General features: G+C 46.0%; 1 protein-coding gene across 1 annotated transcript in view; it reads left to right on the top strand.

Moving 5' to 3' along the window:
- LRRC1 (leucine rich repeat containing 1) overlaps nt 1-14,338 on the top strand; it is a 129,918-nt gene that overhangs the window by 109,911 nt on the left and 5,669 nt on the right. Inside the window, exon 11 of the mRNA XM_069564108.1 lies at nt 8,145-8,260. Coding sequence (XP_069420209.1) covers nt 8,145-8,260 — 116 coding nt within the window. The remainder of the gene's footprint in view (nt 1-8,144; nt 8,261-14,338) is intronic.

The following is a 14,338-nucleotide window of genomic DNA, read 5'->3' as shown; positions in this document are numbered from 1 at the left end:
CCTCTGTTTTTGTCTTTTCTTTCCCGTTTGATAACATAACACGCTGTCAGTTTCACAGCACAGTTCCTTGTCTATAGCAGCATTTATTTGCATTTTTCCCCCATATGGTTGAGGGGAAAATGTTTGTACTGTGTGGGTCACAATGATAGATTCTGTTTGCATTGTGTGGTGTCATGTGTAGTAAACATTTGCAAATCAATGAATGTCTTTTGTTTTCTTAATTGTTAGCTGCTTGGATATTTAGAAAAGTCAGGTAAACTTGCCATCTTGTAAGTATTGTTCAGACCACAGTTGCATCTCCAGCTTCCATTCTGCTTCTCAGATGCATGAAGATTCAGATTGGCTGACCATTTTATGCACTTTTCATTGTAAAACATTGGATATTTTCCTCGAAACTCAGTTTTCGTTTTCATGGATGACTGCATGGCCTGGAACCTAATTTTGTTATGTGTTTGTCAGATTTGTTCCAGTTATTCTCTCTCATAAGAATGCTTTTCTGTGAATTACATGTTAAGTTATTCAGAAATTTTGAAAGGCATAACTTGGCAGCTCACCTGCCTTCACCAGATTCTAGTTTATTGGCATGATTCTGTCTCCGATGGGAAGGCTAGATTCGCTTCATTTGCTACATGTGGCATGCTTCTGATTTTTCAGATAACTCATTTGCATCTTTTACCCCTCATCTTATTGCTCAAGTATGTATGTTTTTGCGATAAGGAAGTTCCCTTAAAAAAATCCTGGTTTTGGTGGAGGGAAGACTTAAGGGGAAGAGGCTGTTGTAGCGTGATTTGTGGACAGACAGGACGTTGGTAAATGTGTGATCATGCATATGAAGATATATTTCCGGCCACATCTTACCTTTAAGTAGCCTTGACCACAAAGGTTTCTGCCTGGAAGATGTTGTGCATATACCTAAGTTTAGGACTTGGTCTTTTTTCTCTGTTAAGTCAAAATGGAAGTGACTCTCACGCCATCATACCTGTCCAGTGAAATAAGACAAGGGAGGATTTACAGATCATTCATCACAACTTTTCCTCTAACAGGCAATTTGTAAACATCAATTACCCATAAATTTTATTGTGATATTCAGAAAGGTTCATGGTGATAGAGTATTCATTTTGTGGATAACTTCCTTCCTGATTCTTTAGTCGCTCAGTCGTGTCTGACTCTTTGCAACCCCATGGACTGCAGCATGGACTCCCTGTCCATCACCAGCTCTGGAGCTTGCTCAAACCGTCGGGTCAGTGATGCCATCCAGTCATCTCATCCTCTGTTGTCCCCTTCTCCTCCTGCCTTTAGTCTTGCCCAGCATCAGGCTCTTTTCCAATGAGTCAGTTCTTTGCATCAGGTGGCTTAAGTATAATTCTTAGTACAATTTAAAATTCTTCTAGATTAAGTTCCCATGATGATATAAAGTGAACTATTGATAAATAAAAGAGATAAGACAAAACCTAAAAATTAAAAAAAGAAAGCTGACCGTTGGATTTCAAGATGGAGAAGGCATTTGTATACTTGGAAGATGAAGTAAGTCATAAAAGAAACAGTTGATGGATTTATCTACATGGAGATGAGATTTCTGATCTTTTTGAAAGTCAGGGAAGTCAGGGAGACTTTTCCAACATTGCATGTGAAGGCTGTCTTTCCTTACTCTGTTGGAAGTTACTTCACATCCAAGAAGAGATGTACCTGCTCTAGAACAGTGGACAGAAAGAAAAGCAGAGAAACCCCACAGAAACCAATAAGTGATTCACAGGAGAAAACAATCGAAATGGGCTTTTTAACGTGAAATCATTATTCACAGCTGGAATCGAGATTGCCGGGAAAAATATCAATAACCTCAGATATGCAGATGGCAGGAAGTGAAGAAGAACTAAAGAGCCTCTCGATGAAGTAAAAGAGGAGAGTGAAAAAGTTGGCTTAAAACTCAACATTCAGAAAACGAAGATCATGGCATCTGGTCCCATCACTTCATGGGAAATAGATGGGAAAACAGTGGAAACAGTGACAGACTTTATTTTCTTGGGCTCCAAATCACTGCAGATGGTGACTGCAGCCATGAAATTAAAAGACGCTTGCTCCTTGGAAGAAAAGCAGTGACAAGCCTAGACAGCGTATTAAAAAGCAGAGACATTATTTTGCCAACAAAGGTCTGTTTAGTCAAAGCTATGGTTTTTCCAGTAGCCATGTATGGATGTGAGAGTTGGACCATAAAGAAGGCTGAGTACCAAAGAATTGATGCTTTAGAACTGTGGTGTTGGAGAAGACTCTTGAGAGTTCCTTGGACTGTAAGGAGATCCAACCAGTCAAGCCTAAAGGAAATCAATCCTGAATATTCATTGGGATGACTAATGCAGAAGCTAAAGCTCCAATGCTTTGGCCACCTGATATGAAGAACTGACTCATTAGAAAAGATCGTGATGCTGGAAAAGACTGAAGGCAGGAGGAGAAGGGAATGACAGAGGATGAGATGGTGGGATGGCATCACCAACTTGATGGACATGAGTTTGAGCAGGCTCCAGGAGCTGGTGATGGACAGGGAAGCCTGGCTTAGTACAGGCCATGGGGTCACAAAGAATCGGACATGACTGAGCGACTGAACAACAACAATTACTCACAACATGTTAATCAAAGAATTTATACCTATCAGATGTTTAAGATTTTAAAAATAGAATAATATATCAAATATTGATGAGAGTACAGGAAGTGCCTGTTATCATGGGAGTATAAGTTATTATGGCATCTCTGGAAGGGAATTTGGTAGTGTTATTAAAAACTTAAAGACTGTGCATACACTTTGATTCTGTTGTTACACTTGTAAGAATTTATCCTAAGACAGCAATCAGGAGTGTACACTGAGAGGCACGCCCAAGATTTTTTTCTCCTGATGTACACAGAGGTGTCTAACAGGTTCCAAGCACCATGCCAAGCATGTATAGGGGCAGCTGGCATGTGCCAGGTGGCTTCAGGCTAATTCTTGTCTGATTTCCACAACGGTTCTATTAGGTAGAGGCAAATAATCATCTGCCTCCAATAGAGTTCTAAGCTGGGATTCAGAGAGGTTAAGTAACTTGCCCAGGCTCACACAGCAAAGAAACGGAAGAACTAATAAGCAGTGTCTGAAAGGGTGATATGCTAAGTAGTCTGTGATCCTTCTGTAGAAGGAAATAACTAAGTGGTTAGTAAAAATCCTATTAGAATCATACTGATTGCGGGAAAACATTCATGGTGTCGTTTTGGGTGAGAGGGTGTTCCGGTGTGCAGACGAAGGTGCTGAAGCTCATAGCTGGTCCCGATCCTGTTGAAGCGCGTGTTTATAAACACAGATGCCGGGCACCGGCACCGCCGAATGTTAAGGTTGATTATCCCTCCGTGGCAGGACTTGGTTTGAGTTGTTTCCTCATCACGCCGTCGTGTGTGTATCTGTGGTTTTTATTTTTCCAGTCACCTAAGTTACTTTTTCATGATTACGAGAATACTGTCGCTGTCAGTGGGTATTTTGATTCAGTGGCCCAACGATTCAGGGAGTCCCAAAACCACACGGCCTCTAAAATATTTCTGGAGTGGGGAGCATTTGAATAATATGCTACAGATGATGGTGGGAGAGGCAAAAATAGCCTTTGGTTTCTAAAATTACACATCATGTTGTTTCTTTTCCAATGGGATTTTGACCCGATTTTGCTTATTGTACATTTTCCCTCTTGGCTGGTGAGGTATAGGTTCAGTTCTGCTATAGTAATATATTGAAAGGAAGATACTGAAGGAAAAGAAAGTTTCTTTCCACTCGGGGCAGGATATGGGCAAAGGTGACTCATACAGCCTTTCTCTTGGAGTCCTGCAGTCTGTCTGAAGGTCTCCCCTGAGCTGTCCCCTGCGGGCAGTTAGTACTCAGGGAAAGCTGATCTTGCCCGAAGGCTTGCTCCGTGATCTGCAGCTGCCGTCTCCTTGAGATGGATCAGACCAGCGCTAGGGGGTCAAGGATGGTTTTGTCTTGAATAGGAGAGCACAGTGAGTGTCCTCAGCTGCGTCATATAATTCTCAGGGAATCCAAGTGCAGACCCTCGTATTCTTTTCTGTGGTGCTGTTATCCTTGTGTGCTATTATGAGGTTAAAGTGGTTTTAAAATGTCAGCCTCCTATGTCACTGGTGATAAGTTACTTAAACAGCAACTCTGCTTCCCAGAATTCCTGAGCGATGAGCATTTTGTCCTGCTGGCCCCTAAGGAGCATGTAAACTCTGCCTCCTGAACTGGAAGGAGAAAGCAAAGCTGCGCGTGAATGTTGCAAAGCGCAGTCCTGAACTCAGGGCAGTTCTTCACTCCTGTGAACACAAGAAATGCCACCCTAAGGCACCGTCGTGGGGACTGAAGCCCGAGCGGGCTCGTGGCATCCGGGGCTGAGGGGGCGGCCTCCGTGAAGTCCCAGCGACGTGGCAGGGGCTCAGGCGTGGACTGCCTCCCGACTCGCACCTGGGACTTGACCTTCTCGGAAAAACACCAGCTCTGTTTACTCAGCAGAGGCAACAGGCCAGGTCCTAGCATAGAGGCTGTGGCAGGTGGTTCCTCTCAACCTAAAGCTTATTGTTACTTTCACTAAAGCAACACGTGAGAACCCACAGGACCTAGGACGGTGCCTGAATTCCACTGCGGGTCTGTGTGACCCCAAAGACCACCCCCTACCCCAGTGCCCGCATCCCGCCCTGACGTCTGTGCAGAACCCTGTCTTGTGAGTCATGGTTTTAACTGTCCAGTTATTTTTTCTAAAAGCCAAAGTTTCGCACCCTCCCTTCCCAGGGACTTGGACAGGGGCCCCGTGGGGTGCTCGTGTCTTTTCCCTGATCAGGCAGCCCTCGCACTTTGGCCCAGATGGGCTCTTTGTTGTCATCCTTCCCCTAGTACGTGGCCGGTGGGGCTCAGAGGCCACTGTGCTGCCTTGGGGACCCAGGGCGCCTGAGGCTCTGGGATACACTGCCTTCCTTCCCTCGACCTCTCCAGTGGTATGGAAAGTAAAAAAAAAAATAAACCACTGATCGTGAACACATAGGCAGCACACACCCTCCAGGTTTCCCATCTTTTACCCTAAAGTCCTTAAGGGGTGTGAACTTGGGCAGAGCTTTTATTGCCTGGACAGCGTTCACAGCCCTCTCTGACTCACGTTCATTAGTTAATGATTGTGGAGGAGTAGATGGTATTTGCATGTGGTACAAATCGGACGTGTTGTGGTGGTGTATCCAACCATGGACACCTCCTGCTGATACAGAGACCCTGCCGGCGCAGGCGGTGGACAGCTTCAGCACCAGCGAAGCACCAGATCCCCACACAGTCTCAGCTCTGTGCACCCGCATGACCTTATCCCTCATCCCTCCCCGGTGTGCGGGGGAGTGCTGCCGCAGAGCTGGGCGGGACGCGGTGTGTCTGCCCCTCCTTGCAGACCCAGGGCAGGCCCCTGGGGGCCGCAGGCGCTCCTCCCTGTGGGTCGATCTTCCTTGGGGTCGCCTAGATTCATCAGGGAGGCTCTGGTCCTGTCGCTCCTCACCTGCTCCAGGGCATCCCTGGTTTCGATCCATCTCCTTTCCCAAGGTGCCTGGGCACCTGAGAGAAACTGATCCCTTCCTCAAGGGAGGGCAGAATGCCCGCCCCCTGGGAGATGCTGACACCTCTCTTAGGACACAAAATCTACACGGCATCAGACATAGTGATTCTTGCCAGAGAAAAGAGTTCTGTGGTTTCCAGTTGCTGCACATGGAAGCAGATGACAACTTCACGACACAGGCTTTCAGTAGTAGGTGAACAAATAAATGCAAGCGTGTAAGCATACCTTCATGAGGAATGTTGGTTGGTAGCTGGGCTTCCGCTGAGGGCAGATGAGAGGCCAGGCACCCTGATTACATGTAAACATGTAAATTAAACAGCCTGTCAATTGATCTTTCAGAGGATTGTGTGGTCTAGGAAGGCAATGGATTGATGTGGACCAGGGGTTCTGGGACGGCAGTGTGGGGTTAGAGAATGTTTTTGCTTATTAGGGGTTATTAGTAAGCTTCGAAAATGACAGAAGGGTGTTTCTGTAAGAAACAGTGTGATGAGAAATATCAGTCCACGCTGTCTTGTAGAGGACAGTGGGCAAACCGGTTTTTCTGGGATGGGAAATGCAGATACTGAGAATCAAGGGGGCGCATAGCTGGGTGTTTCCAGGTAATCAGAGAGGAATGTTAGTCCTGTTTCCTCTGTGTTTTCTTATACATTCATTACGGTTACGTGCTGTGGTTAAATATAGTATTTTAGAATCCTTATATTAACTCCTGAGGGAAGATATAATAAGTTGTCCATGAAAAGAATTATGCAGCAGTTTCATAAATGTGCCTTCTGTTAAGGTCCAAACGTACATTTAACACAGAGATAAATATAGAAAAGGGCAGAAGGTATATTCAGACACTGATGAAGACCCAGGTGTCTTGCTCCTCTTGTGGCGGGAGGCCCTGGAGTACTTTTCCATGGGCCGGAATCAATAGGTCCCTTCAGGAGCCCTTTTGCAGCAGCCACTCTGAGTCAGGACAGCGCCTGCATGGAGAGTGGAGCGTGGCCCCAGGCCTGCGGGCTGTTGTGTCTAGGACGAGCTGGTTTTGCACCCCCTTGGCTCAGCTTTCCTGTCTGTAGAAGCCACAGCCAGCTTGTTCAAGAGAGGCAGTGCATTCTTTTGTGAAGACCAGACTCATACTAAGCTCTATTACCTTAGAATTGGTTACTTTAAAAAAAAAGGAATTGGATTTGGTGTGGGTGCAGATACTGACTTACGCTTTTAGCAGTAGGTCATTACTTTGCTGACTAAGGTCCGTCTAGTCAAGGCTATGGTTTTTCCTGTGGTCATGTATGGATGTGAGAGTTGGACTGTGAAGAAGGCTGAGCGCTGAAGAAATGATGCTTTTGAACTGTGGTGTTGGAGAAGACTCTTGAGAGTCCCTTGGACTGCAAGGAGATCCACCCAGTCCATTCTAAAGGAGATCAGCCCTAGGATTTCTTTGGAAGGAATGATGCTGAGGCTGAAACTCCAGTACTTTGGCCACCTCATGCGAAGAGTTGACTCACTGGAAAAGACTCTGATGCTGGGAGGGATTGGGGGCAGGAGGAGGAGGGGACGACAGAGGATGAGATGGCTGGATGGCATCACTGACTCGATGGACGTGAGTCTGAGTGAACTCCAGGAGTTGGTGATGGACAGGGAGGCCTGGTGTGCTGCGATTCATGGGGTCGCAGAGTCGGACACGACTGAGCGACTGAACTGAACTGTGTTGTTGTTTAGTCGCTAGGTCGTGTCTGACTCCTTGTGACTCCATGGACTGCAGCATGCCAGTCTTCCCTGTCCTTCACTGTCTTCCAGGGTTTTCCAGAGTTTGGTCATAACCGACCGAATTTACTTTTTGCTAAAAAATGGTTGATTTTGCATTTGTCAAAGGCAAATGCGTTTATCAAATTAAGTTGTGAATGACCAAAAGCTATTCAAAGATGTGTGGTAGAAATCAATCATCTCTCAGATGTCTCTCTTTTTCCTTTTTTTAAAATAAACTGGAACACTGAAGTTAATACAGTGGGCAGGTCTTGAAAACTCTGTGTATGTGTGTGTGTGTGTGTGTGTACCATCTTTTGCCTAACTTTTAAAACCTAGTATTCTTTAAAAAAAAAAAAAAACATTTTATTGAAGTATAGTTGATTTACAATATGTTAGTTTCTGGTGTACAGCAAAGTGATTCGGTTATACATACATATGTATATATAATTATGATTTTTCATATTGTTTTCCAGCCTTGAATTCTTAAACTCCCATGTTACCAAATGTGTCTGGACTGTGTCATGTGGTTAACATATTTGAAAGATAAAATGACTTTCTGTTCAGAATGCAATTTTTGAACTGTATTCTTTATTTTCTTGGTTTCATTGAGAACGTGAATGTTTAATATTTTGCAGAGATTTTTATCAGGTTACTCAATGTTTCGTATGATTTAAATTGATCATAGTTTGTCATCAGTGAGACTTAATCATCACGTGATAGAATTTTGTGTGTCCTTTTCATGCCATTTGAGGAACAAGACCCTCCAGTCCCACCCCCGTATCGCAGAACAGCCTGGAAAACTGTTGTGTTTTTTTCCTGTTGTAGATTGGCGGCTGCTGCAGCCTCACTGTGTTCTGTGTGCGTGACAACAGGCTGACTCGGATCCCCGCAGAGGTGTCTCGGGCGGCCGAGCTGCACGTCCTGGACGTGGCAGGGAACAGGTAAGCCCGAGATAAGCAAACGGTCCTCCAGCCCAGCCTTGGCCGTCTCGCCTTTGCTCCGCTTGGCAGAGCATGTACTGATGGGTCGCCTGAGCCAGGCCCGGAAGCTCTCAGTCTGGGAGCCAGGGTGGTGGAGCCCGTGGAGGGGACAAGGTCAGGGCCGCTGGTGCCTGGAGTCCTTTCAGGGTACTGTGGGTGCAGCTGGAGATGTGGGTTTTGGTTGGTGGTATCCTAATGGAAGGTGGGGGGAGACCTAGGTCTTGGCTTTTATAACTGGCTTCCATGAGTCACCATGGGCCTCAGTTTCCTCATCTGAAAAATGAGCTCCAGTGAGTCTGAGCTAGAGTTTAGCTGGGAGTTATGCTCAGCTCTACCTGTGACTTTGTGAACAATATTGTACTTTGCTGGCGAGAAGATCCATAGCTGATGTCAAAATTACCAAATGCTTCATAGTCTAAAAAACCTAAAGAGCCGCCAGTCTGTGTCGGGTTCTGGGTCAGAGGCCTGCCGGCATGCTCACCAGCCTGTAACGTGCAGTAGTTTCAACCATTCTGAGCTGATTTCATCACTGCAGACGTCGCTGCACTTTCCTACCCAGGCTCTGCTTTCCACCTCCGACCCTTTCTCTGGCTCTGTACCTTTGTCTTTTCTCCCTCATGCCCCTCTCTGGGAAGACTTCTCTCTGGGTCTGTGTTTCTGGATTATCCCAGTGATCACTGCCTGTTTACCTGCGTGCGGGCCTCCGAAAGCTGAAGTTACCTGAAGTGCATGCGACAGCTGTGTGTCATTGTGATTTGTGCCTTCAGGAGATGCCTGGCGAATATTTGTTAACTGAATGAAAACATGAGAAATGTTGGTTCTGCAGAATAGCTGGCAGGCCACTGCAAAGTGCCTGATGTCACAGGCTTCATTGCCAAGAGGAATTTTAAAAATGCTTTCGAGTGTTAGATGGGAGAGGGTGGGGGACGGGGTGTTAGAGTGTTAGATGGGCTGGGGCTGGGGGGAAGATGATCAGTGGTCCTAAGTGGTAAATGCTGGTGACTTGAAGAGTGTTTGGGGAACTGTGTCCTCAGTGATTCACAGCTCGCAGGTCAGGCATGGGCCATAATTTTTCACTCCTGCTAATGGATTGTGGGCAGCAGAGCTAAACAAATAGCAGGACGCGGGGGATTCTGGTGATGAGTTATAGCCTCAAGAAGCGCTCACCATATTCAAGTTGATGCTTTCAGGACCTCAGGATAGATTCTTAAGGCCGCTCACTGGTGACTGGAATCTCGGGATTAGTTAGAGCTGGATGTTGACTTTCCACTTGGACTGAGCCCCCAGGAGACGCGCAGTGTGAGAAGGTCCCCCTTCCCTCCCTCCTGTGCTCTTCCTGCAGCAGGAGAAGCCCAAGGACTCCAGACCCGTCCTGGTTCTCGCTGCTCTGGAGAGCATGCATCTGCATGACTAATTCTTCAGCAGAAAGATGACTCTGGCGTCTAAAAACTGCTTTTTACACCAGTGAAGTCCCTGTTCTCCAGTTCTCAGAAGAAGGGAAAGTTCTATTTTTATTACGCCTGGGCCAGGGTGGAGAAAACCCAATTAAAATGCCGAGTGCCACAGCTGTCATCTGAGCGGGTTAAGTGTGCCATTTAGGCCATGGTATATGCAGATTCATAACCAGATTTCAAACTTATTAAATGTATTTAATGACTACTTATTCAAAGTATCGGTATAGAAGCTCATAAAAAAGAGGCTGTCATGTCAGCTTTTCAGCTTGCAGAGATGTCGCACCATGGGAAGTCCTACCAAACACCACAGAAGTTTCTATCTGTCCTCCCAAGCATATAAATATAGCAAATGGCACAGGGGCCCTGCATGTTCGTTCCTAGAAACCTTCTTTGACACATTTGATAGGAAAAATTACAGTAATTTTTCCTAAAATGCCTCTTGGAAACAAAAGCACGAAGCCTCCGGGTCCAGTAACAGAGGAGGTGCCTTGTATCAGTCGTGGGCCCAGGACACAGAGGTCCCTGACTCTCAGCTTCTTCCCCATGGGACTGTCCACCAAGTACACAAAATCGGGTATTTGAGCATCTTCCTCGAAGTACTACTAATGCCAAATACTGCAGACCAGGGCTGTCAATGGAAAGATAGTTTGTACCTTTGACTTTCATAATCCAAAAGATTAAAAAGACTAAATAAGGTATCACCACATACCTATTAGGATGGCTTTTGTTAAAAAGACAAGAGATACAACGTGTTGGCAGAGAAAAGAGCCCCTGTATGCAGTATTGGGGAAATGTAAGTTGGTGCATCCACTCTGGAAAACAGCATGGAGTTTTTCCTCAATAAATTTCTATAAATAGAACTACCGTATGACCCAGCAGTTCCACTTCTGGACAAGAAAGCAGGACATCAAAGAGGCGTCTCCTGTCCCCTGTTCACTGCAGCTTTATTCACAGTAGCCAAGGTGTGAAAACAGCTCCAGCCACGCTGGGTGGACGGGTGAAGGCGATGCGGTGTGTGCCTGTGTGTTCATATCCATACACACGAAGTGGAATATTCCAGCTGTGAGAAGGCCGGAAACCCTGCCATCTGCAGCATGGGCACAGTCGCTCAGTGGTGTCCGACTCTTCGTGATGTCACGGACTGGAGCCCTCCTGGCTCCTCTGTCCCTGGAATTTTCCAGGCAGGAATACTGGAGTGGGTTGCCATGTTCTTCTCCGGTTTACAACATGGACCTTGAAAGCATTTTGCTAAGTGAGATAAGTTAGAGAAAGGCAGATACTGTGAGATCTCGCTGATTTGTGGAATCTAAACAAGCTGAGACAGAATAGAGTGGTGGTTGCTAGGGGCCAGCGGGTGGGGACATGAGATGCTGGAGGGCGCACGTTTCCAGTTAGCAGGTGAAGCAGCTCTGAGAGTCTAACGTGCAGCAGGTGACTGCAGTTAGCAACACTGTACCGTATCCTTCAGAGGTGCCAAGAAGCCCATCTTAAATGTCTCCAGCATACATACTCACTGGTGATTATATGAGGAGATGGAGGTCCTAAGCCTACTAGGCAGGCATTTCCCAGTGTCCTTGTCCTCTGTATCCTTGGGAAGGTTGGTTTCAGGACCTTGCCCCGACCAGGGTGCCAACAGGGGCAGACGCCTGCAAGTGCCCAGCCCCCTAGGTTAGATGCTGCAGTACAGTGGACCCCCATATCTGTGAGTCCTGCATCCCCAGACACGGAGAACTGACTGTATATGTCAGTGCATCAAATCATCACACTGTCCACCTCAGGTTTACAAAGTGTTACCTGTCAATAAAGCTGGAAAAAATATTAAAAGAGAAAATGCAACACAACAGTGTAGCCAGACTGGGGAGCCCTGAGCTGCTGGAGAGTGAGCTGCGCCTCCGCCCTGTGACCCACGATGCCCAGGGCTGAGCGCCTGTGTGGCCAGTGCCCGGAGATCCCGCTCTTGTCTTTAGAATGTCTTGCCTGTGGAAAATTCCAGAGAGTGAAGTGATTCCCCTGAAGGACGACTGGAAACCCGGGGTTATGGAGGCTTTCTTTCACTTTAGATATTTAGGCACTGTTGACATTTTTTTCACCGATTATATTCGCTCGCTGTATGAATCTTTAAACATTTTGAAAACTTTACTTAAAACTAACAATTCTAGTAGGAAGAAACAGATGAAATGCTCAGTTGTAAGTAACATTCAGCTGTCAGTTAAGTTAGTATTACATTAATCAGTCAGCCACGTTTGGTTGTTAAGAAAATTGGATAAAGCAACTGCTGTCCTAATCGGCTCATAGCTTCCTCATAGCTACGAGGGGCTTCCCTCACAGCTCGGTTGGTAAAGAATCTGCCGGCAGTGCAGGAGACCCTGGTTCGATTCCTGGGTCAGGAAGTTCCACTGGAGAAAGGGTAGGCTACCCACCCTAGTATTCTTGGGCTTTCCTTGTGGCTACCTGCCATGAGGGAGACCTGGGTTCGATCCCTGGTTTGGGAAGATCCCCTGGAGAAGGGAAAGGCTATCCACTCCAATATTCTGGCCTGGGGAATTCCATGGACCGTATAGGACTTGGGGTCACAAAGAGTCGGACACAACTGAGTGACTTTAAGAAAAGAAAGGTCCTAATCAGAGGTGGGGAAGGTTACATCAGGCTGGGCTGGTCACCGAGGTACCTAAAAAGAAGCTCACGACACGGTTGTTCATTTCTTCCAGTCCTTGTACTGTCGCTGTAAATAGTAGCTGTAGGCTTTTTATTTCTTTATTTATTTAGGGGATGTGGTCCTAAATGGAACCTGGTGATGTGTACAAACGGGGCTGTGGCTTCTTATGTTGATCTTGTAATGAGTGGAAGGTACCAGAATAAACCAAAAATATATTATTAACTCTGCTGGAAAGTGGGAATATATACATATATATACTTTTAAAAAATAGAAAACATAATATATAGATTTAATATATGCATAGATTTTGTATATTTAAACTCTGCTTCTGGCCTGTGTCTGACTTGGTTCACCCCAGAGAAGCAGGGCAGTGTGTGTCTTACCCCCTCAGGCTGCGGTGCGTCAGTGCAGGGCCGCCCAGCCCGCGGAGTCTGTTTGCAGACTGGGCAGGGAGCAGAGGCTTTTTTTCCCCTTTTGCACTGGGAACACCTCTGTCCACAAGACACGGGTGAACGAGCTCGTGTGTGTGGCGTGTGCTTGGCCGGTAGCAGCTGTATCCCAGCTGCTACACTGATGCTTTGCAGGAAAACCTGTGTTCTAGACCACGTGTCCGTCTTGCCTGGCTCGGTGGCATGTGACTTTCAGACCTGTTGCTGTGGAGTCTAATGATTTACTTTAGTTCATATGATGTGATTTGTCATCCTTAGCAGCTGTTACTGATGCTCTGCTTTGCCTTTTATTTATACCTTTGCTTTAGCATTTAGCTGGGAAGCCAGTTATTAGCCTGAGAAGCCACGATGACCGTGTTCTCAGTATCTGTGTGTCATGCCAGCTTTCAAGCCTTGATTTATTCTTTTCTTTCTGCTCTTAAAAGTAGAGATGCTGACTATAGATTTCTTGCCCAAGACCTTGAAACATTCCAGAGGATATTAGCTTAACTCCTTTTTAACAAAGAAATAAGGACAGACTTTGAAAAGAAATTATCCTTGGGTTCCGTGACATGAAAGAGGGTTTGATGTCCTTTAAGCGCCTGCAGTGAATTAGGGTATTCTTTTTAAAAAGCCCCATCATAGCGTCTGACAGATACTTGCTTTGTGTCTTCAGCTTCCTTGCGTTTAGCGTGTGTGTGAAGGCATTTAGGCAGATGAGAGATCATTTGAAGCTTATACAAATAAGCACAGAGATTTCACTTCCAAGCCACCTCAAGGAACCCAACCACTGCCTCAGAAAAAGGGGAGCTGGGGCTGTAAGCGGCTGTGCCCCCCAGTTCCCCACCCCTGCCCCAGGCATCCTTATGGTATATGCACGTCATTGCACTGGGTGGATTCTGGGATTTAAAAACACATATCTCCCACCCAGTTTGACTGTCATTAGTACAAGACTGGCAGGTACACCACGTGAAGTCTTTTCGGGGTCCTTTAACATAGGTAAGTTTCATGGCATTGACTTGAGAACCTCACTTCCCTGTGGGCACGGTTCCCTATGATTATCTGGCACCACACCCCTTGCATGTGTAGGGGGTGGATCAGCCTTTCCTGGACGATTAGGAAAAGAAAATATTTTCTCACCTCCATAAATAGGACAAGGGAAGGCATTTGCGAAAATGTATTTATTCTTCTTACAGAAAGTTTGTTAATACTCTCATTGCTTTCTTTGGTCATTTTTAGCTTCATCCGTTAAAATAACTCAGCTGGTCTGTGCTTACGTTTTACTTGGATTAGTCTCAAGCTACTGGAGTCTAGCTGCTCTTCCTAGAGTTCTAGTTTATTTCCCATAAGTCTGTCAATTCAAAATGCATCTGATAAGGCAGTATTAATCTGTTGGTGAGATGTTAGGCAGCTCTTCTATGTATGTTAAGTGGAGATAGAGGTACCATTTCATAGAAGAAAGAACCCCAGAATACACACTGTCATGTAATGTCTTTCAGAA

This window comes from Ovis canadensis, chromosome 20, assembly GCF_042477335.2.
Source record: "Ovis canadensis isolate MfBH-ARS-UI-01 breed Bighorn chromosome 20, ARS-UI_OviCan_v2, whole genome shotgun sequence".
Classification (NCBI taxonomy): domain Eukaryota; kingdom Metazoa; phylum Chordata; class Mammalia; order Artiodactyla; family Bovidae; genus Ovis; species Ovis canadensis.
This window is presented reverse-complemented; position numbering and strand designations above follow the sequence as displayed.